Source organism: Pogonomyrmex barbatus, unplaced genomic scaffold, assembly GCF_055798465.1.
Source record: "Pogonomyrmex barbatus isolate J1 unplaced genomic scaffold, ASM5579846v1 scaffold2, whole genome shotgun sequence".
NCBI lineage: Eukaryota > Metazoa > Arthropoda > Insecta > Hymenoptera > Formicidae > Pogonomyrmex > Pogonomyrmex barbatus.
This window is the reverse complement of record NW_028297116.1, coordinates 7,609,855-7,635,801: the sequence shown is the minus strand read 5'-3', so window position 1 is coordinate 7,635,801 and position 25,947 is coordinate 7,609,855. Positions and strand designations below refer to the sequence as shown.

The window sequence follows — 25,947 nt, the reverse complement described above, 5'->3', positions numbered from 1 at the left end:
ATATTTTTGTTTTCGAAACAAGGTATTTACAAATATTTCCAAACACTATGGTTTCCATATTTATTTTATATCACCAACGTTTAGAAAATATTAGCCTAGTATTAGTAAGCAAAATATCGCGAAGCGAGAGAGAGGGCAGAACTTGATTCGACCGAATATATTAAATATATTAAATATTAATGCATTTGCAAAAAGGCATATTTGGGAGAGAGAGAGAGAGAGAGAGAGAGAGAGAGAGAGCGTGTGCGCGCCGCTAATCGACATATTGTCTGCTGCGACCAACATTTACGCTAAACGAATCGTGTAACGTTGATCCCTATTATTCTTTCACAAAGGCGGCCGCGGACACTTGCTGCTAATTAACATGAGAAAGAGGATCACGAGATTCTGTCAGTGGTAATTCAAATGACGACGAAGCCAAAGGATGGGGCAAAAGAGAGGGCGGGAAACGGAGATAGATACGGCGAGAGAGCGAGAAAGAGGAAATCACATCAAGGTTAATGAACGGGAAGATGATTTCGTTTGTCATTTAATCAATTGACGCTGGGCAAGCGACCATTCGTGAATGCTGTGGGGGGCATGTAGTTGCGTGCGGCAACTGCGGAATAGGCTGCGGTACTGCTGCACCGCTACATGTAGGCACGTCTGCTCAGGTTAACCCGGCTAAAACGTTCCGCGCGGAAAGTAACGATTATGATTCATTAGCGTCGCCATTCTGACCGAGAGAGATTCTCGCGTCGCTGCCTCTAACGAGAAAGTATGCGCGCGGAAGGAGCTGCTATGCGAACGGTTTTGTCGGCGCATTGGGACGTTAAGGCGCGCGCGCGCGCGCCTCCTCGCCGCATTGTGCATCTTCCACGCGGCGCGGAGAAAAGCGCGCGCAGGGCACAATAGCCCTTTCCGACTATTTCATATATTTGATGAATCTAATAGCGTATTGTGTTGCTCGAGCAGTTACGTTAACTCGACGTTTTGAGTGCGTTTAACGCGAAGAGCGAGATGAGCATTGACGGCTGCGCCCGTAAATACAGAGCGTTACGTAATGTGTGTGGGAGAGGTGCTTTGAATAAACGCGGAATTTTAATGCAAGAGAACGTTCAACGCTGAAAGAATTGTTCTATCGCTCGGAGATAAAAGGATCAACCTGCAATTTTCTTTGATACTCTTAATTTCCATTTACAGAGAGAGAGAGAGAGAGAGAGAGAGAGAGAGAGAGAGAGAGAGAGAGAGAGAGAGAGAGAGAGAGAGAGAAAACTACATTGATCATTCTCATGTTAAGAGTACGTTTAACATTGTGCGCGAGTAAATTTCTACGAACATTGCTTTGACAGTTTCTCGGAAAATGTAACTCCGACCCGATTTTAGACGCCCGTCGTTTTCTTCTCCCGAGTTAGCGAAGGTACCTCATAAGAACGCCACACAAAGGACAGACAGACGACACCCGCGCGATAAGACACGAAAAGTACTGGCGACTTCGCTTGTCATAGCCGCGCAATAAGGGGACGAAAAGCGAAAGAGGATCATAAAGACGCATCGGACGTAACTCGATTATCCGCGCGAAAAGTACGAGACGACGAGCCGTTATACGACATAGTAATTCGAGAGCCTCTTCCTCCGTTTCATTGCCGCTCCCCTTGCGTCAAGAGCAATTCTCTACTGTAATTTAATCGGCTGTCGATAGGCGACAATGGCGGCCGTAATCTAAAATTACTTTTTAAAAAGGATGTCTCTCTCTCTCTCTCTCTCTCTCTCTCTCTCTCTCTCTCTCTCTTATAGCGTTTATTAATACTAAATGACGTCTCTTTTTTCGTCTCATCATACAAAAGTCCCGCAAAGATGGGGAGAAACTTTGCGCGGCTTGATTTGTGTAAAGCAGTTCTTGTGTGATGGCTCCTCCTTGACGGCTCGTAATGTTACACTTAGCACGACGGAAGGTTGATGGGAGATAAAAAAGTCCGACGTAAGAGTAAGACGGCACCATAAGCTCTGATGTCTCGACAAAGATTTAAACTCTTTTAACGACACTTCTATGCAATTACGGCTTATTCCTCGTTGTTTTATTATACATTTAACATCTCGAAATTCTTTTTCTCTCTCATAAATGTCGCGTTAATTTTGACTAAGAATGATGCATCCAAAATTCAGAAAAAACAGCCAGAACGATCGTACAATATCTGCAATCTTGCTCTAACGCGAGCAAATAAATGTATACCTTCTTTTTGCACTCGCGGACTTCGCATCATACTCATAGTTGCATATTTTTCGTCCGTGGTTAATATCGATACATCTGCATAAGTCCCGTCGAACGTTGGGGGACTTATCGAGAAACTATGATATGGCGATTCCAACAGGAAACAAAAGTTTCCGATTGCAACGACGGCAACATACGTATACATTTTTACGCTATTATAGATCTCTTTCGTGAATTGATCCAACATCACATCTGCATGACGAAACAAATACCAGTCATTTCTAATCATAGTCCACGAAGTGCCACATCTACATAGCACCATTGTCCCGATTGAAATCGACTTTACGTTTGCTCGCGATACGTCAGAAGCTTGCTCATCGTTTATAAGTCAATCATGTCCGTGATAGGATAATGCCTGAGCAACGGAGCATTCCGATTTGATACGTCTCTGAATAGTTGTACGACGGATCCTCCACTCAGAAGTTGAGACAGCTTGGCAGCGCGCGTATATACCTGAGCTTACAACGTTGTCGTAAATTCGCGTTAAGGATGCCTACGCACGTTGGCGTACGCCTATAACCGATAAGGACTCGGAATTTGGGTCAGATGGTATCCTCTAATAACCCGGCGTACTAATAGGCTTACTTGCGGCCACGGCTGATGTGCGCGATAGGATGATGCATCGTATCTCTCCCGTCCTAGATCACCAATGTACTTGAAAGCCTCTGTGCGGACACGCACGTGAAGCCACGCAATGTGTAGCCATCAGATTTTAGATCTCCGTGTATGACGTTGCCGCTCATTATCATTGATTGTGAGATCCATTTACACGTTGACGTTTAAGGCTCTTAATAACCTATCTTAATTAACCTATCTCGCAGCAGCGGAAGCAGCAGCATTCTCAAAATTTTCGGAAATGCTCTCCAAAATCCAAAAAACTGTTTGCTATTTTTTTTGTCAACCGATCCTCACATTTTATCGTTATATAAACATAAATATTTATTTTACATGATATACATATGATTTTGATTTTTAATAATCTTAATTTATTAAAAATCCCGATTAATCTTTAATAACGCAGCTTCAATTTTATATTTTATTCTGATATAAATAATAGAAAAAAATGTAAAATGAAAAATGCTGTTTATTTTATTTTGCGTTTCTTTGAGACACAAATGTATTATTGAGATATCCAAGTTAAGAAACATTAAATTAAGACATTATCATAAATGTTATTAGTTCGAAAGATAGGCAAAGTGTGTACGAAGTCCGCGTCTAGGTATCATATCGAATGGAATGGAATGGAAAAGCCAGTTTTAAACTTTTACCGCGAGCAGAGAGAAACAATATACACAGAGTACATACTCCTCGCGTTCTCAACTGTGGGTAGGATTGCAGATCCCCGATATTTACGAATGATCCCGTGCACGCGGATAAACGACTTCGATGCACGCGAATGTCAAGAATATTGCATCGATAACCCGCGCATGAAATGCAGAGGAGCCATTCGACGCACCGCCGGGCATGCACACGCGTATGAGGCATATCAGGATCGATACCTCTGTTTCCTACCACGAGCATATCTTTATGAAAGCTATTGCAAAAACACGCGCACCACGAAGACGAAGACGGGAAATTTCGATAAGCAGAGATCGATCGACGATTAACGACGAAATTATCGACGGAATGCAAATCAGATAAGCCGTAAGCTTTGCGGAAAAATTTCGCGAATATTTTCTGCACATTTCACATGTCGTGGGAAATTACATTTTACACGGCGGTATTATCGTTACACGGCGGTGTTACGCACGTACGTCAAAGATTCCTTATCGCGATATTTATAGTTTACGTCTGCGATTGCAGATACGTTGAAAAGATTTGCTCGGAATTTAGTTACACCAAATACTCCATAACAACGACTAAAGCAGTACTACGAGGGTAAATGTTAGTTCGACCGAAGCTGCGTGTATGCGTCTACGCCTAATGTGCATAAATTGTAAACTGGAGAGGATAAGAGCTACGAAGCGCAAGTGCATCATCGATAATCTGTTTCGCTTCCATCTAAGCCAGGGATTCGACCCTTTCAATCTCACTCATCGCTTTATCCATCGGTTTCAGAAACTCTTACACGTTCGTTTCCTTTTCGAAAAAAAAATTGACAGAGTCATGATATAATAAAAAAAAAAAATGTATTTTTCGTTCATAATTACGAACATATCCCTTTTTTTATCGCTTAAATATTTTTAGGGATTTTCATAACGTTTATTAAAGTTCTCAATGTGGTAGTTTGGAAAATAATCCATTCGATACGCGATGACATTAATTAGTATGCACTCATAATATTCACATTCATATCTCGATGTAATTCGGTATGCTGCGCTAAACGTTTTTACGCATCAATGGGTGTTATGGCATATACAGGTACTAATTATGAGAACGATTGATCGTGTTGGCGTCCCAATTAATAATTCGACGAATTCGTATACCATAATAGTTATTGCTGTTCCATTATGAAAATGTCCCCACATGTTTGAACGTCGACCTGGTCCTGGTTTATTCCCGCTTCACTACAAAGATCCGATTTTCGGTTTATGGCGAGAAGCTCGATTGTTGGACGACTAATTTGATGCGTTGATAATGTACCGCTGTATCTGCTCGTAACAAATATCAATATAAAGAAGCTCAACGAGCGACTATCTATAGTCGTAGACTAAATTTATACATGAAACAGATTATACACTATCCCATTTAACTCGATAAAATCTAAAAAAGGACTTTGAATAAAAAATGTAGAATATCAAATAAAAAAAAAAAAGAAAAAAAAAGAAAGAAAAAATTGTTCGTATTCATGAAATACAAGCTGTTTAATTTTCTTTTTTGAAAATTTAATTTTAATTTAATTTATTGTATATCAAAAAGTTACATTGAGAAATATAGATAGAATACAAATACAAATAAGTTAATACACAAATGGTGAGACACCAGCAGAATTGTTGCTATAAAGCCTATTTTTTTTTTAAATTATAATCTTTAAAAAATATTGAGTGTTATAGTTTTATAATTCAAAATGATGCCGAATATGATGCAAAAGGGAAAAAAAATTACGTATACATTTATAACGGGGTAGCTTCCACGCGGTAAATACCAAGAGACTGACAGAATGCTCGATGTTAATAGCTGTCCGGAAGGACTCGTTGCAGCGGCGCTAAAGGGTCCTTTGTGGAGCTACGCATACGTTCCAAAATTCCTGCGTCGTTGCTACGTCCGCGTTCTCACGAATAAACCGTGCGGGATGTATCCGTCTATGTTGAAAGCGGAACTTTGAGGACAGGTTGAAAGAGCTGCCATGCATTCTTCGAGAGCCGCTCGTTACGAGGGTTTCGTTACGAAGAATTCGACGGAAGAATTCGCTCCTGGACTGAGGCCAATCGAAACGTTCCCCTTGCCCTTTGAGAAAATATTTAGTATTATCATGAAAACTGTAACGTGGCATAAAGCAACGCCGAGACTCGCTCTATAACAAGAAAATATCTCATAAATATGTAAAACTTCTGAGATACGAGACGACTCAAGAAAATCCGTTATACGCGTATGATCAATATCGCAGACATTCTTCAGACTCTTGATATGTAGATGTATCAATGGCTTTTTCCTTTGCATTAGAAAATATTAATAAATTGTCGCTTGTCAATGTTTAATAATAAGTAAATTTAAGATAATTAAAAAAAATTACGATATAGATCACAAGACAAAGATCGACAAATATCGAGCTTTAAATGACGTGCATTTAATTATATGTTAAAAATTATATAATAACTAGTTTCTTTATTAAATATAATATGAATTGTGATAAAATAAATAATTTTTATGATTGCAGCTTAATACACCGAGATACGAGGCCAGAGCCAGCGATACGATGTTCGACTCTGAGAGGAGCGACCAGACTTCCGTCGGCACCAGACCATCGCAGTGAAGCTCGATTAAGGATAGACCCGAAAGTGTTGGTCTTCGTAGAAACTCTATACTCGAGGCTAGGTCGAGAGATAGCTGAGCTACTAGTTTATAATCGAATAAAGTGAGTACGGACTATTTTTCTTGGGTACCGGCCAGGACGAAAGGAACTCGAAACGAAGTTTCTTATTTATTGACTAAACAATTATTATTCGAATCTGATGGTTGATCTGCGAACTGCTTTTATTGCGATAGATAATTATAAAATAACTGATTTACTTAGACGGATAAAACACGTTCGTAGATGCGTCTGACCTATTTGCATGCACCGCATTTCGCAACACGTCTTTTATGCGCACCGACCTGATTCTGGAAAAAAAGATTTTACCGTAGCACGATCTGAAAGTGGGTCGCCAACATGAGCTTTCTTCGGAGAGTTCTCGGCTGCAATAGTTCATACTATTAGGCAAAAAGTATATAGCTAATGGCACCTAGTTGCTGAAGTCGATCGATATCGCGACACATACTCTTGAATATGCCGTAAGTTCACTATCTCGCGGTCCTTTTTATTCGTAAACGCTTTAAGAAAGAAATGATAAACGGCTTTCATGAATTTGAAACGAGCACTTTATTTTCATACTTTTAAATGATAGATTCGTGGTAAATTCGCATGTTTACTTTAATTCTCCACAAAATCGCCCATCGAATTCTACCATATTATTCATCGAGGAAAGAATTCGTAAATTATATTCTACTTCCGAAGCTCTGAGCATCACATTGAACATTTCATTTTCACAAAATCTTCGTCAGTGTCGCAAGCATTCATCGGGAGGAAATATTTCGACATTTTTTCGAAAAAAAATTATATCACCTAGATCTTGTAATTCTCCCGTACCCGCCGATCTGAATTTTTCAAAAAATTCTCAGCGTTTATAATTCCGCGATGGAGATTCCGCAAATCCCGGTTTTACTACATCGTTGGCGATGTTATTTCGTGAATGTCGGTATAAAAATTAGAAATGCAAATTTCTCGACCATCGTAAAGTCCAGGCAGTTTTTACGCTATTATACGGGTTCCACGAATATTTTAAAACCATTTTTTCCATCTAGGGAATTAGAAATCGGCTCAATGTCGACGTGAAAACACTTACTTCGGCTTTTGTAACCACCTTATTAGTTTCCGCATTTAATGCCACATTCGATTTATTGAATCTTCATACTCCGAGAAATTATAAAATCTCTTATATTACTTTTCTTGAAATTATCCGTGAGAATGTCGAATTTAGAATAATATCAACTAGTAATAGACAAAATAATTGGCTAGACCTGGGATATTCTCTTTGTTCTCAATATGCAACTTTACATAGCTACGTGGGTATTGTTGATATATGACAATATAAATCGTTAACAGCTAAATGTATAGACTGTATTGTATAATGTCCCGATATTCGGATGACTTATTAAATAAATATTAACGTTGTCCATAGTACAGTAAACAGGAAACGTACATAATGTGGCACAACTATGTAACGAAGCTACATCAGGCGATGAAATTTCGTGTCTATTTACAGCTGCGCGCAAGATTTCACATTTCCATTCCACGAAAATTGCATGACCTGAAAAGTTCAACGAATCCGCTATTGGGGACACGGTGTATCGCGAAATTTACTTCATTCATGATATGCGCATTCCTTAAGCGGTAATAGCCGGGCCAAAAGCCTGTTATAGGCTAGAAGTCGAGTCGTGTATGGGGTCGTTCGAAACTTTGACGCTGAGAAAGAGCTTAAGCCGGATGTGTCCTCGGATCTCGAAATAGGATGATGAAATCCTGAGAGTGGCGGAAGTCCTACGTATCCCCTCTATTATCTCCCGACTCTTCCGCGGTTGATTAAATAATAATGACGGGATGATGCGATCCCGCTTCCGCAAACCTTGGCGTCTATCGGGAATTATAGCGACGCAGCTATGTGACACGGTGCACATGAGAGAGCATATTGTAGTTTAGAGCACAACATGAGATAGAGACGAATAGCGATTAGGGAGCTCGAACCATCCTCCGCCGTAAGAGAGACGAATACGCGCGACACGGCTCGATACGGGGTGAACATGCGGGTGGTGCGCACCCCCCCGTGAAGTGGCGAACGGTGAGGCGTGGAGTATTGTCGCCTGTGTGCTAGAGGAATAGAGCATCGGTATGCCGATATGATCGGAAAGGTAACCAACAGGACCGGGACTCAGGGACGATACGCGTTCACGAGAGTGCGAGAGAATCACCGACCAAGCTCATCGCGGTGGTCTCTCGTTTGCTTTATCCGGCGCAATTTCATAATCGATACCGGCGCCTGAGGGTAGAGTAGGGAGTGGACGGGGGGGTCGTCCACTCTGGCCGCACAGCGTCCACCTGTGTGTGGCGTCAGGCAAATTTTGTTGTTGGAGATTGCGAGGCGCAGATATGGAAAGCGTCGCGTCGAATCGTGCTCGCCACACAAGCCGCATACGTACACAACGTACATGCGACGTCGTTACACGTCGACGCACAATGTTGTACCTAATGAAATATTTATTGACGCGCGGGCTTCTTTGCGTGTAGAGGAGCATCGGGGTATATCTGCCTTACGCCGTGTGTATACATGTACGTAATGCGATATGGAAAAGTTTTGAATCTGGGGATCCAGCTGCGCGTAGATAAAATGCGATATCTCGCCCCGGGATACTCTCTCGAACCGGGGACGTAAGAAAAATAGGGGCGAAGGAAGAAGTTTCTATAAGCGAGTTGAGTTTTCAACCCGTTTTACCTTACGTACGAGCAGCGTCTGTTTTATCTTGCCTGCAGCTTTTATTGCTTATTAACTGCTTTTATGTGCACTCGTATCGCTTTATCGATTATGCCCACATCGCGGACGATGAATAATGCAGATATAAAACACACAAGATGTTTCAAATTACTGAAAACCTATTCTATCAGAAATTTTTACATGTAGAGTAAAAATTTTGTATAAGATATAAAAATAGATATTAAAATACACGCGAAGAACATTGTTTGACATTAATTAATCTTTTTTTATAAAAATAAACTACAATAAGACACGTAACAAGGGAAACTTTTATAGAAAATTACAGAAAGGCCGAATTAGCACGAACTTCTCTGACATATGTGAAAACCGATGAAACAGTCAAATGTCAATTGCGTTTATCGCCGATACTCTATTCGACACATGACAATCAAACGAATTTCTCTCTCATCCCTCTTGATTTTTTTAATCTATTCCCATTGATGGGGTTTCTCGATGCGTGTCTGTCTGTCGAGGAACCTTCAATAAACGTTCGCGTGTTATCAGCGTGGAGAAAGAAGTCTTCTATTTCTCAATCGGGAAAACGGCGATATCGATCACGCTCTCCAACCTCGGCATGCCCCCTCTCTCCCTTCTCGGGTTATTTCCCGACACTAGCGTAGCTGTGCGACATGGCCTTCGTTTACCTGTGCGGCATCATCGATGAAGGAAGAGGATAGCAAAGTCGTGCAAAGAGTAAACGTTCCACGACGCGTGTCGTCGAGGCAAAAACGACGATCAACTTTTGTGACGCATATTTTTTTTTTTTTTTTTTTCCATAGCATGCATCGGCGATTCTCATCTCGAATCCGTCTTTTCGTTTCGCGACTCGTCTGCCTTTTGTCCCGTCTCTCTCTCTCTTTCTCTCTCTTTCAGGGCGCCTTGTCTCGCATTGTTCGCAATTTTTCTTGATCTCTCCCGTCCCTTTCCGTTATTCTCGTCGGGATACTTCCGCACGCCCGTTGGCTCGTAAGAAAAATAAATGAGTAGTGTCGTCACGGATCCGGGAGTATCTTGTCCGGAGGATGCGCAGGGAAGATCGCGTGTGAGCTATCTTTACTTTGTCGCGCGCGCGAATTACGGGCACATTTTTAGCTCCTCCATTATTTATGGGGAGGGGAACGGTATTATGTACACGTGCCCGCGGCGTACACACGCACGGGGCTGAATTTTTAATAGCGGCTGCGCCCGTCTCCGTGATTTCCGGCACACAATTATAATATACGCGATACGGTCGTTCGCGCGGAAGTAACATCTCGGTGCGGAGGTATTTCGGAATTACAGGATGAAAAATATGCGGCATTTATTCAGCCTTTCGCAAGGGCCACCGGTGGCGTTTCGAGGGAGGGATCGCGCGCTGCCGTTTATTTTCATGCCGTAGAAGAAAATCAACGTCTGTCACGTAAACCCCCGCCATTTATACCAAGCCAAATTGCATATAACGTGTACAAGTGTGTTGCGTAATTACTTGAGATATTGCCGTTCTGAATAAGATAAAGAGATATTGTATATTCTCGAGAGAGGTACAACACTGCTCGCGCCAAGGTTTGATTTCATTTCTTGGTCGTTGCAGACGTAACAGTTTCCAACTAATTGAGACAGTTATAGTCGGAAACATAAGTTCTTCTACTCCGGAAAAATATACGAGAGTTTGTACCAATTAAATAATTGCGATATTACATTCTATTCATGTACAATGAAATTTTATTATATATCCAACAATACGATGAATGACATTCTCGTTTTATATCTTTTAAATCTTTTTTATCCGTTTTTTTTTCAAGCGTTACAATTTGCAAATATACTTGCGGAATAAAAATAACGCAACTACAGCGTGTTGTCTCTCCACATTTAAATGGGTGATGTAGCTAATAATATGACCAGGAACAGACATAATATATATAGTTATCGCGACATAAGTAAGCTCGACGGTATAAGACCGAGAGAATTTTCCATACGAAAGATAAAGTAATATTGATTCAGCTACAATGTGAAATATTTTAAAACATCACACGCACGGTGCAGTTATCTATTTTTACCATTCCATATACGTACTACATACAACTTGCACAAAAATATAAAAGCAGTCTCTAAAATTGTTCACTGACCAAACATCAGACCTTTTTTTCATTGAACTATTATTTTTTAACGAGTGTATCTCAACACTTGTATTAATTACGTGTACTCAAAAAGACCTCAAACATTAAAAAAATGCATGTAATTTAAAGTGATCTTTAAATACACACAATTTTTAGCGTTTTATTACGGAAAAGAAAACTAAGATATTTAGGTATTAAGAAATAACATGATTGATAGTCTAGTGGAATACAAGTAGATCTAAGGCTTTCGGAAACGCAGAAAAGTACCTCTGTTTACATGATACACTTGTTCTTACCTACGTGGATTTGTTCGCGTTTACGTGAACATGACAGTTTCCGCTCGTTTGTATTCGGATCTAGCGGCTATTAGAGATCTCTGCCTGTCGCCTCACTAGCCTGCTCTCTCTTCTCAAAGAGTTACACGTCGTTGAACACGTATTGGGACATTACGGCATCGTACACATGCATGTACTCGTGCGCGCAACGACATGACGTACGACCGACAACGGCCGGACTTCGCGGATTTCCGTTCGAAATAAATATGTATCTGTCCGACGCATCGTAACATACGACATGACGAAGGTCTTGCGCGGGAAATATATTTTTCTCCACCCGACGCTCGCACATGGAAAGAACAGAGGCAGATCGAAAAAAATAACTTTCCGACGCGCACCGTAATATTTAATTGACGACTAACAAAACAGTGATGTTTTATTTTGCTCTTGATGAAACAAAGATAAATCATTACAAAAAATCAATTTTAGTATACTGAGAAAGAGATTGTAGAGAGAAAGAAAAAGAATATATATTTTTCTTTCACAAATTTGGAAACTTTTCAACTTTATTGTACAGAGTGTCTCTCGTGACTGAAATTTTTATGACATATTCCTGATTTAAAAATAAAACGAAAATTCTAATATAAAAATGTCGAGGCTATAATAGTTTTTAAATTATTAGCGATTAAAGTTGATTAATCATAGACCTGACATTTCACGCGCTCAGACATGATGATATAACAAGTGATAAAAGTGCTATCACGAGGATTCTCTTAACAACGACAATCAAGATTATCATATATAAATATACTGGTATGATACGTAATGTACAAATAGATATTTCTTATAGAAGCAAAAATAATTTTTCAATAAAAATATAATTGCATATCATATCAGTATATTTATATGATATAATCTCGATTGTCGTTGTTAGAGAGCCCTCGAGATAATATTTTTATATCATCATATCTGAGCGCGCGAAATATTAGTTCTATGATTAGTGAACTTTAATCACTAATAATTTAAAAACTATTATAATTCCGACATTTTCGTATTAAAATTTTCATCTTATTTTTAAGTCAAGAATATGTCATAAAAATTTCGGTCGCGAATTGTGGAACATTCTGTATGTGCACAGATTATATATTTTAATATAATTGTAGTCAAATCAAATCTTAAAGGTATATATTAAATATAAACTGAGTATTAAATGATTAAATAATTTATATTAAAATTTCATATTAAAATGGATGATATTTTCTTATCTATTTGAAATATGTTTTTGAAGATATTTCGTTGAATAATTTTTATCCTGAACAATCGAAATGAAAAACAGATAGAAATATTGCTGATGAAATAAATTTCACATAATTTCATTTATTTTCACATATTTTGGATTCGTACCTATGAAACGAAATGATTTACTTATTTTATTGCTGGTAACATTAGTCAGAAATCGTTAGACGGAATTAATAATACTTGTCGAGATAAAGTACCATATATATGGTAAAGTGATTCACTCTCGTCGGTGCGATACAATCTCCACTTGTTATAATCATTAGAGACTTCGTAATCTTTCCCGGTATATTAAATGTACGGCAGATATGAATAAGCGATATGCTTGCTAATGTGCATATGTAGGATATATTCACCGCGATTAATTTCATTTCGCGAGAAATATATCGAAAGTACACAAAATAATGTATACCCAATTTAAATAATGTGAACCAATAATGCGAATATTTGTAAATCGATCATCGTATTAATGTATCTTTTATTAATTAGTAACACTCAATCGAGCGATTAATCGTAAATATTGGTTGTCTCTATATATATATATATATATATATATATATATATATGCAGTACAAGAATAAATACAAGAATTTAAATCACATTTATTATTTTTATTTTTAATAGCTTGTATTGAATCTTTTGCCAAAATGCATATACGAACATGGGATAAAACTCTGTATTGGGGGATTAAATTGGTCGGCGAGCGAAATAAGAATCGCTGAAAGAATGGCGGATGTAAAACAGAGTGCCTGAGTACTCAAGTGAGGAATAGAAGCGCGCGCGTAAAGATCGGTAAATTAAAACCCTCATCAAGAATTCAAACAAATTTCGGCGCTATGTCGAACAGATTAGGATCCCGGGCCGTGCCAATTCGGGACTGCCGTTTTAAGCTGGTGGAAATCAAGCGGGTGAATTACCGGCTTGATTAATACCCTCAGCGGTTTTCGCCTAATTATCCCGGGAACCCTGTAATTAATAGTCGGGAAAGCGCTAGCCGAATTAATCGTATTTTTATTTCCATACACAGAAAAGCAGCGGTTTTCGGATTGATAAATTCCCGCGGGACAAAGATCCGAGAGACATCATGGTAGAAATAAGACAAGCAATTAATACGGGCCGAGGAAATAATGAAAAGCGAATGCCGGCCGATTGGAAAACAATTATGGCGGTGATCGATACAAAAGTGTCGCGGAAAAAAGCGGAAAATTCATCTCTTCTCAGTAGGAGATTGATCGTGGCCCGCTTGCCCGGTCCGAGAACCGTAATAATTATCGCCATGCTCAATTACGTCGTTGCGTATCTGTCCGATCGTAAAATCCTTCATTTGTTTCGGCCTCGCAATCAGTGTTACTGCTGCCACTGCTGCCACTGCTGGTCGTTTCTCGTGCCTTCCCGTATCATTGTGCCAATAATTTTTCTTCCTTTGACCTGCGTACCGTATCACTCGAGATAAAAGATCTCTTTCTGTTCTTTCCAGTACTGAACTTTTGACCGAAATTTAATCAATGTACGGATACATAAAAATTAAAGTAGCAAAATTATAAAATTATATATAAATTATACATAAAATATATAAAATTATATATAAATTATACATAAAATATATAAAATTATATATATTTAAGATATATTATGCTGATTAGCATAGTACAATTCAAATTAGAAGAGTGATCTTTGAAAAAAGTTTTAAGTGCCGATGTATTTTGTATTATTTATCACTGATACTGATTTATACTGATACGAGGCTATACTTTTTTTTAAACGTAATGAAAAACGAAAAGATACATTATATTACGCGGTTGGATTTTAAATACCATGTACAACAATAAATTCAAAGAGATGAAAATATACTTGAGGAATATAATGAAAAAACATGGTATTGAACGCGAGAAATATAGAACAAAGAAGTCCGATACAATGCGTCAGCAAAAGTTCCATAACGGACAATTGAAAATTCACCGAAATGCCGTAATCATTACTTCAACGGTCAATTATATTCTCGGCAGACTATTTTGCCGTGAAATACCAGCCGCAAAATTTCCTACATTTTCCATGATATTGGCTCCATTGTTAGACCGTATGTACTACGATCCGTATTTTTTTCTCATCCATAAAACGTAGCGTGATTACATGGCTTCCACATGTGCGTAGAATTTCACATTTCCGCGCCGGCACGATGGTAGTAAAGACACACCCCCTTCGTGACTCGCCCGCTTAATTGTCTCGACAGGTTTCACCGAATTTCCTTGTGGTTATGTGTTTCTCCCGCCCTTTCCATCTTCGCAACCTCCATCCGCGCGGCGTATAGAGTGTCGGCGTAATAAATACGTCTCTGAAACGCCACACTGTCTTCGGGTGTCACTTCCGCTTGGGAGAGTGCGGAAATTCAGCCAGACGCGCCAGACGGCGTAATTCAGCGACGTGCAACACGTTCACATTTGTCGGGCCGTGAACGTTTCTCGGTCGGATTGTTTTATGTATTTATCCCGCGGCCACAATAACCGCGGGTAACTTTCCGTACGAATAATTTTCGACGGATTTATTAATTACGCGTTTCAATCATTTTGCATGTTTTCCGTGCTATGTTTTCGTGATTCAACGAGCAACTGGTATCGCGAATTTATTACTTTCATACGGCGGCGATGGGGAGGGAGGGAGGGAAGGAGAGAATGATTTATTTGACGAATTAATGAAAAGGCAACAGGAGCAATTTGCGCCTTTGCAAAGATACACAATTTTGATATTGCGCGTCGTGATAACAAAGTATTTATCGAAGCTTGTAACAATCGCTAAAAATAGTCGCTAAAAATAGCCTTCGGTCTTGAAAGGATAGAAAAGAGATCGATTCATTATTATGGCTTGAATCTCGTCAAAATACGCGATAAAACGCGAGAAAATGGAAATAAATGGAAACAAGAATGGGAGAATGGCGCATGAACCAGTGGCCGTGAGATCAGAAAGTATTATTACTCTTTGATCTGCGCTCCTTCGGAAAATTCGGAGTGCCATAGATGAAATGCATAGATAGTAAGGTCATATTTCTTTGTGATCTTTCGTCTCTGCGTCTTCGAGCAGGTCTCAAAACACGTTTGCAGCAGCATTGCGATATCGGCGGGGGGGCCTCGCGCGAGGGAAGACGAACGCGTAAAAGGGATCAAGAGGCGCAGAGAAACCCGAGAAATTCATAAAGCACTTCTTAAGCTGGCATAGAAGAACATCAGTCAGTGACCTTCTTGCGCCAGCGAATGATCCGCCTTGCCCTCAAGAGGATTCGTCGGGAGTTCGTTTGGTCGAAGGCAGTCCGTACGCAGGAGTTCAAAGCTCCCTTGGAACGCCGACGGATATCACCCCCTTTTTGCCAGATATCCCTCGGAACTTTCAAGCCGCTTCCGAGTGCTCGTCTTATCGACCTCCATTCAATCGGCGGATGGACCCCACTCCACGCTTTCCCTTCTCGCGGATTCTCCATTCTCGCTCTTTGTCTTCAGCTAAAGACTAGAAGGGATTGAGATAATACGACTTGTCCGTAACCGCGATCGAAGCCGATAGAAATCTGCGAGAAGCTGAGAAATGTGGTTAAACGGCACATTACACTATGCGTAAAAGAAGATAAATTCCTTTCAATAAATCGAACTTTGCACTATGCAGATATATTATAAACTATAATTAGTACGAATAAAATTAATGAATGAAAATTTTTTAAATTTAAAAGGTTTATAATGACGTTGGTAATAAATACTTATTATATCTCTTATAAATTTTTCATAAAATGTGTGCATAAAATATTTATTTCAAAGTTTTCGATTTTTAACTGCAATATATATATTGTTTGTAAAACAATATAAATCATAATACGTATATATAGGTTCAGATATCATAATCTTTATAATCAAATATGATTAATAATTGAATAAATTTTCGATATCGAATGTATTGCTGAAATAATGTAAAAATATATATATTAGCAAAAAATATATCGGATATATCTGTCCGTTCTCTATTTTGATCGATATGATATTTGGTCAGTCGTAACGTTGTTAATGTTTTATAAAGAGAAAGGAATTTAATACTATAATTTATTATAACACGCGCTTTCAGCAGATTGGCACATGAAAAATAAATGCATCTACTAACATTGATTTCCATATTAATATCTTTTTTAATGGAATAATATTCTACTATTTTCATCACTTACGTATATTTTAATCTTTTTACCTTTTATAATTACCGAGTAATGACATGATTCACAAAGGTGTACGTCGCTAATTGCATTATTCTGTGTGTGTGTGTGTGTGTGTGTGTGTGTGTGTGTGTGTGTGTGTATTCTGTATATATATATATATATATATATATATATATATACAGAATGCCTAAATATACTGGATATCTCATATCTCTTCACCTACGAATTTTCTCGTTAATTCGAATATATTTTCTTTTAACAATAAAGTTTGTTCTTGAATTATAAATATGATATAACGAAGGATTTTCTGCTAATTAAATTTTCTAAAGCTTTTTCTTTTTATCGACAAATTTTCTCCGTTTTAATTCGAGTAAATCTTTCCTCAACAAAAATATCAAAAGTTCAATATTTGTTGAATTATAAGCAATTTACAGCGAAGGATTTTCCTTTAATTAAACTCTTAAAAGATTTTTCATCTTATTTTGTTAAAAATTTGAATGTAATATATTAATAGCTCCGTTAGTTAGTATAATCCAAGTAAAAAACAAATCAGAAACTGGCCAATTTTTATCCACTTATTAATCAGTTTTATATCAGTTTTTTAGCCAATTATTAATCAGTTTCTGAATAATTAATTATTTTTTAATTATTTTTAATGTTTGAGATTAGGACTTAAACTTTAACTGTATTAAATATAGGTGTTAACTTTTAACTTTTTCTTTATTCATTTATAGAAAAGATATTATTTACTTTGAAGTTTTTTTTTCCGTGATGCTGATTAATTGTTGATCTATTTTTGACTAGTTATTGATTAAAAAAGCAGCCAGAAAAATCTAAGTTTTATTTGATAGAAATTAGTTGATATTTACTGACTAACTTAATCTGGCTAATTTCTCACTAGTTATTAATCAGAAAATGCTGGTCAGAATATTCCGAGTTTTATTGGCCTGAAACTAGCTAGTTTCTGGATAGTTTCTGGCTAATTGCTGACCAGTATTATCTAACAAAAATTTTCTGATCAGTTATTGCATATTTACTTTTAATTTACTGTCCAGTAAATTAAAAAGCCAGTTTCTAGTGAATAACCAGTTTTTTTGTATATTTTTGTAGTATTTGTGAAGACATTTTATATATGACAAAAATTATAACGATTGGAAAGCTAAGTCTTCATGCAAATTAGAACAAAATCATGTCTGATTTTTCATCGAAAAAGAAAAAAAATCGTGATTCGAGCGTATCGCAGCGCGCAAATGCTGACGTGATAAAGAACGAAAAGACCGACATCGCCTGCACAAGGTAGAGAGGTTTACGACTGTCCATCAAGATCTCAAATTACTTGCAGCGCGCGCGGGTATTCTCCCAACTTTCCGTGAAAATTCAACTTTTGTAGGAATACGTAATTTCACCCCCCGGCAACGTCTTTCCCTCAGCGTAAACGGTTGTTGATGAGCGGCTCTCGGCAACCTGTCGAGTATCGCCGCTCTTCTACGTATATATATATGTACACACACACACACACACACACACACACACACACACACACACACACACACACACACACACACACACACACACACACACACACACAAAATATATATATATATATATGTGTGTGTATATGTATATATATGTGTATATATATATACACACTATATATATATATATATATATATATATATATATATATATATATATACGTCATACTTGATAAAACGAGTCGCGCTAAGTTGCCAACATCCACGAGGATTTAACTGCGATATCGTCGTTTTCCTCGAACTGCAGTTTCACGGAGAGTATCATGAGCGGCGTGAGCGGGCTATGAAATTAACTTCTACCACTCGTCCACGCCTCGCAGATAAATCGCGCGAGACTGGATTTCGCGAAGACGGAAAACGTATACCGCGCCAACGATCAGGGAAATCGCTGATTCACCCGGCAATCTCTTCTCTCCGCTAGTCTCTTTGGCGCACCTACATTAAGCTCAAGATCGAATTTCAACTACGCACGAGAACAAATCAAATATCGTTCGCCGGTATATAAATGTCTCTAGAGCAGTTTTGAATTATACATGAAAAAGAAGATGAAATATTCGATTACTTACCTTCAATGTAATATCCAAGATGCATTATCTTTATCTTCTATATAAATCTTCTATATAAATTGTTTTTTTTTTATTTTTTACGATTGCAAAAGATGGAAATTACCGACAAAATTATTATCTCATTCTGCTCATATCTATCATTAAATCATATCTAAGAATTATGTGTGATATCATTCAATTTTAGTTTTATATCGGCGTACTCTTTTTCTTAGATCCAATCAACACAAGTTAGAAATAGCTACAAGTTGTTTTCCTTTTCTTCCAACTGTTTCGAAAATCTCATAAGGCATGACCGAGTTAAAGAATTACATTGCGCAACTGGCGAAAAGTGGCGAATTGTGTGTCGCGTAAAAAGAAGTTTTCAAAATCCAATAAGTGCGGTATAGAGGAAAGATTGAAACGTTTTAAACATTGAAACAAGCAATTGCGATGTTACAAATAAATATTTTATATAAATTTACGTATATTTATTATAATTGTAACTGTCACACGCGTGACATTGTAAAAATTGCGATTGTTTGTTTTTTTTTTGATCATTTATTTTAGATAAATAATGTTTGATGATATCTGTTTATATTTAAGGCAAGAAATACATTTTTAAAGCGAGTAATTTTTTAAAATTATTTTCTCGTAAGGCCGACTATTTACCGTTTCTAGTTTCATCTATTATTTAGAGAAGTTCGCATCCAACGTTGAATCAAGAAAGATCTTTCCCTCGGCTAAGCTGGAGATCCCCCTTGAAGCCCTCCGAGCACCCTTCTTTTTACCGTAAGATTTCTATTCAATTCCGAATGAATTCCGACCCTCTCACACGCTTTCTATTTAGCGCTCTGCCTCTCCCTATGAAAAGGGTCGAACACAGACAAAACGGCATAATAAGCTCTATGTACGATTGCATTCCATGGGGATAGTCTCCATCCTATCCTTTTCTCGACACAAAGCTATGTACGAACGTAATTATCCACCAGACATGTATTCCTACTATTTATACGTGTATTTCCCCATTCTGGACATAAACAGCAAAATACAATGAAAAAAGTGCAAAATGTTTAAAATAATTGTTTAGTTAGTAGGTTGGAAAATTTTTTTGTATAGGAAAAATATATAAATTTAATACACAAGAGTTAAATTAAAAATTAAAGTTTAAATATTTAGCGCAAAAAAGTTAAATTTAAATTTAGGTTTGAATTTAACGCACAAGAGTTGTTTGCATTAGAAAATTAATGTAATAATTTCCTCACATATACTTATATATGCTAATTCGAATTTCACAATCCAAAATAAAAAAATCAAAGACAATTACTGAAACATTAAAACTACTGAAAATATTAAAACTTCTTGATTTATCATGATTGTATAAATATTTAGGTAAAAAAGTATACATGCATGCATTATGTTGCATCATAAAAAAATTTGAAAGCTTAAAATGTAAGTATAATAATCGAAGAGTTGTTAAAAATATTAACAGAAGTTATATAATGCAAATATCGAGAGAAACAAAGTCAGAATGATGCATTTTATTAAAAAATACATATGATGATAAAACAATTTATAAAAATTGAGTTTGATATTACTGATATCTTAGCTGTTTTCCAAAAAGGATAATCTTTGTCGGATTCATATTTAAAAAGGCGCATAAATGTTTTATAAACCAATACGCGCGTTGGGAAACCGATCCTCGGAAACGCGACCCTCTTAAGACCTTTCTCACAAGTTTGATTTGAAGAAAGGTCAAATCATCCGGCGATGAAGAATCATCGCAACTTCGGTATCCATGGAATATTCCCACGAGAGCGTTCTATCCGTGAGCGAACCTGTTCACCCCTGATCCGAATATCCGTTACATCCCCAACTCCGTGTGGTTTTCTGCCGCGATTGGCAACTCTTGCTCGTAACTTTGTTTCCCAATTTCGTTGCCGTGTCGCCTGCACCAACTGCGCATACGAACTTACCGGACCGTGCGCGAAATTTCACGAAACTTGTCTCGAGGCAAGCGAGGCCAACCCCCGGCCAACCGGGGAAGAAGCGTGCACCGATGTGATCCTACGGTACGCCAGTACCGTCGTCGCTTTTCTCCCGCAGCGGTATGATTTATTCAGAAGGTGGGTGACGTACACTTGGTAGCTCTCAAAGCGCAACCTGCGACCAAGTACACGGTCTCGAATCACTCGGACCCCTCGATGCTACGGCGTCGACGGCGTATTCTAATCAAAGACGTATTCTGGCATGCTCTAATCTAATCTAATCCCGACCCGGGCGCGGAACGGGAGAGGAGAACGATAGACCTTTCGCCGAGACTTGATGACGCGACTCATGAATTAACGAGTAAGCGATATCTCGGATTAAATGGCGATTCGTTACGGCGTAATTGGTCGAGCTATTCAGAGAGGCGTGTTATTCAGGCGGTTACTTCTAAAACTGTAACTGAATCGCAGTACTAGAGTTAATATGATAAAAGAAAAAACAAATACGCACAATCAACGGACGTTGATTTCGATCGTGCGGGATGTTTGATCTTAGGGCACGTTATTCGCTCGAATAAATGCAAAGGGCTGCATTTATTCAAGCGACGTACGTTGAATTATTTCTAAATTATTCAAAGTATTCTCGAAAAATGGACGATCCTCACCCATACGGTAAATATCTAGGGACACGGCTAGGACATCGCATACGAAATAACGGTGACAGACGAGGTGAGTATCTCGCGGGATCCAAAATTTTCCTTCATGAATAATTCTCGGCGTTCCCCCTTGTGCATTTGTTTTCTCGAACATTGGCTGAATGCGTTTCAGAAATCTAGAAACGTTGGTCAAACCCATGATATTGGTCAGGTATACGGAAAGCCGAGTCCGTCGATCATTCGTTTCGATTTCCTTTTTCTTTCTTCTCAAAGAGAAGTTTGTCTCCAGTTTCATTGAAATTCGCTCTGCGTACACGTGTCCCTCCGAGAGAACGGACGAGAGTGTAAATGGAGTTTAAGAATAGAATTATACATCTTGACACTTGCAGCAGACCGTCCAGTAAAAGCTACGTTATAGATCCGAAAGGAAGGAAAGAGGGATTCTCCGTTTCTCAATAGAGGAATATTTCGATTTTGAAATTATTAACCATGCTATATATATATGTACTTAGCAACTAGAATATATAATTAAATATATGTAAATAATATGCGTGGAAATTATCTGAATTATTCAAATTCATTGATATGCGCATAGAATGTATGTATCTGATTGATAATGGATCGAATAATGGATCGAGATATTATAAGAGATGGAATTGTAATCTTCCCCGTGTCCAACATCTCTTCCATTTGTGTCCTCTGCGAAACGAAATGCTCTACGATAGCAATACTTTCATCGATACTTTCCTAATGGCACTTACACATCAAATCTTTGAGGGACGATTCTTCTGGTGATGAGAAACTACTTCGTCATTAATTTCAAGAGTATTCTTGATCGATATCGTTCGTTTCTGCTTCCTGAAGTCTATTTCGGAAAGTTTTCAAACCCGATCGAACTGTCCGATCTATTTTACAATCGTGGGAATAAAATCGGTGTGGTGGATACGACATGGGGATGCTCGTCCGCGATCGTCGTCGGTCGAACGAGCGTAACCCTTTTACGGGAGGGAGCTTTTAAAATCCCGTACTCGTGGTGGAGAAACGAAAATTAAATATCCGCTAAAAAGCGGACAGAACTTCACAGGGGGGTGCAGTAGCGATCAGTTTGTCAGAAGGAAATGCGAGGCCACGGGGGAAAAAAAAAGATAAGAGATGGAAGAGGAAAGAGGACGACTATTACATAGGGACGGTACTCGTATTCAGCCATTCGCTCGAGTCCACTTTTTTCCACGCGCTCGCAACAGAATGCAAATCGAATAGGAGAGGGAATTTAAAGTCCGCACGGTTCTGTTGACGAACCTGCAAATTAGTGCGCGAGCGTCGCCGACATCGACGCCAGCGTCAGCGCCGCGCGGCGTTAATGAGATTCCACGTAGATGAAAGGGCCGTAGACGAACGTGGAATTAATGGAATTGTCGAGTCTACAGTACGAGGCTTCATCGGTCTCCCTTCCCGCGGCACCGGAAACTAGTTGGACCGATGTTCTATCGGAACGTATCGAGAGACAACTATAACATCGACGTGGCTTTCCTTCATTATATTCCGCTGGACAATCCATCGATTAACGACCATCGCCCGTAACGTGCGCGGCCTTTTCCCAAAATGATCGGTCGCAAACGTGATTTGCATAGTCGCCGATAAGAGGACCGATAGCGTCGTGCAACGATAATACAGCTCGGGTTCGGAAAGTTCAAGGATCTTGGCCGATTGATGAGATCGACGAATCGATTAATAGATCGATCGCTGATATTTGATAGCAAATAGAAGTTGAATTATTCTTGATTGAACCATGGGGGCAGACTTGTGAATTTAGCATGCGTCTTTCGAATCATTTTTACTTTCCACGAATTATTTTGTGCGTGTTAATTTTCAAAATCTTTGCCAGAAAAATCCACATTATATACATTATTATTACCTAAATTTAAAACCTTGTGATAAAATGTAAAAGTTACATTTAAAAAGAGTCTCTTCTGCTTGTGCAATTTACATTAGAGCTCGAGAGATTCAAATATAATATGACTGTTTTTAGTACTATTATGTTACCTATTTTAACTAAAAGATACATTACACCGTAAGTGCGTTTGTACTCGACAAAAAGTGAACGCGAAAGATTAGCTTTACCTTCTCGAGCTTCTGTCTTCCTCCAACCTTATCGCGAGAAATAGGGACGTCTTTTAGTATCTCCATTTACTGCCGGGATAGAATAGCGAAACGCTTTTGCGGAACGGTTGCGTCATTTGCATCGATAAATGCGTATCGTTGGCGAAGCCGCGCGGCGATAATGCTTCTCTATCCTCCGGCGAAGACCTTGACCGATTTAATGGATTCGATGAGCCCGATCGTAAAACGGCGAGCTCCGTTTTGTTGTTGCGGAATGTCGTGGACGATTCGAGACGTGCGTGCGGACGTGCGATAATCGCCAGCGAAAATATTTATCCTGTATTATGCGGCCCGTATGTCCCGCATAATATAGAACCGGCAATCGGTACACCGGTGCTGTCATTATCGTAATTAGGTAAATAAAGCGGCTGCAAAGTAGATCTTGCGCGAGCTTGTTTTTATGTACTCGAATGCAGCGGCTCAATAGATTATTCATTCAAGGTTATCGTCGTTCTGCCGCGCAGACGATCGATTTTGCGCGGCGCAAGCTGAACAATATCTTTCTTGATTCGTTTAACCCTTGATCGATATTTGTATAGCGCAATTAATCGCGAGAATTAGTCCATTATATTTTCACAATCGCTAATCGAGGAGTAGATATTTAAATTAATAATCTTCTACGATCTTCGTGCTAATTTGAGTCAGTGAACAAGCAATCTTATATATTTTTCAAGTAATTACTCATCATTTGCTGAGAACTTTATCTTCAATAAATATGTTTCAAATTTATTAAAATGTCAAATGCCAAGTAGGAAGTTAATCGGATCTAGCCAAACAATGTTAAGAATGAAGATGTGTGCAAACGAATAAGAAATATTAATATACGAATGATTTACGAATCTATGTTACTTTATTAGTATTATGTGTACAATTTGTACATGTACATTTGTTGGCGCCTATTGGCATTATTATAATTACTGATTTTAACATTGAATTTTACGAATGTATTATGTGTTTCTCTAATTTGTACAAACTAAAAATATCTCAAATTTAATTCTCTCTGCTTTTGTAACGTCTAATTGCCAGTCTCTTTTGAAATTTCCATCCGCCTAGATTAACGATTTTGCCTACTGTGTGCCGTGGCGAAACGTTCCGTTAGCACCGAAACGACGTGATTTGCATCGCACCCGATAAACGCGCGTGCCGATAGCACCGTGCTATTGCCGATAGCGTTGATCGGCGGGGAACTTCGAGGACGCGAACCGCGTAATCGAATCGACAAATTCAAATGAGCGACTTGGCTGACCTGTCAACTCCTCGACGCGACGTTGAAACGCTGCCCGAATCCTAGCTGGCTGGGAAATTCGTTACCTATTTAGCGATACAAAGGAATGACGTGTAACTGACTGTATGACGGAGATATTCAGTTCCTTCAAGATATTGATTTTCTATTATTCTGGTAGATTAAAAGAAAATTTTGATTTTGGAATTTGATATTGTCGGTGATTTTTAATCTATCCGAGCGATGGGAAATTGATATTCTTTTAAACTAAGGATTAGTGAATATCTAAAATTGAAAAAAAGCAAGTTGTTTTTTGGATTTTAAATTTATTGGATTTTAAATTAGTAACATTGGATAGTAAATTAGTAATACATACCAACAATATTAAAATTATATTTTCTGAATCATGCCGAATAATTATAATTTGTTTAAAAAAAGAAATGTTTTATGTAATTCTGATATAAAGAAATTGTATTTAGATCGAGAAACTTGTTTACATATACATATCTATTAATTATATCTCTTATTTAATATACATATATCTATTAATTAATTTACACTCACAATTTTTAAATCGCAAAAATTATGACTTATATTCTTACTGACATTTAAAAAGTATTGTGACACAGAATACTCGCAAATTCTTTCAGTTACAAAGGTAACCGTTTTTGCGTCTCAGGGGATGAATTATAAGCCTTTGATGTAAACTGTGGATTAATAAGCTTTGCAGTTATGATCCCAGTGTAATGCTCGAGTGGAAACGGACGAAATGCAATTATTTGTTTAACGATCACATTTCGTACTTTGTAAATCCGACGTGGTCATTTTGCGCACGGTAACTATTTGATTCCACCAGTGCCTTGGGGAATCTCGAGAGCCACGACGAGATTTAACGTCGTATTACAGAAAGAACAATATGTCGTCGTAACTGCCTAAATATTCCGTAGATCAAGAATAGCACGTGTAATGGAGCGCGGAGATTTGTTGCGATCCTAAGCCGATTATTGGATTCAACGAA

General features: G+C 38.3%; 1 protein-coding gene across 2 annotated transcripts in view; it reads left to right on the top strand.

Moving 5' to 3' along the window:
• sfl (N-deacetylase and N-sulfotransferase sfl) overlaps positions 1 to 25,947 on the top strand; it is a 248,346-nt gene that overhangs the window by 198,841 nt on the left and 23,558 nt on the right. For both annotated transcript variants that reach the window (XM_011639513.3, XM_011639511.3), the window contains one exon: positions 6,069 to 6,266. In XM_011639513.3, the coding sequence (XP_011637815.2) occupies positions 6,069 to 6,266 (198 nt within the window). The remainder of the gene's footprint in view (positions 1 to 6,068; positions 6,267 to 25,947) is intronic.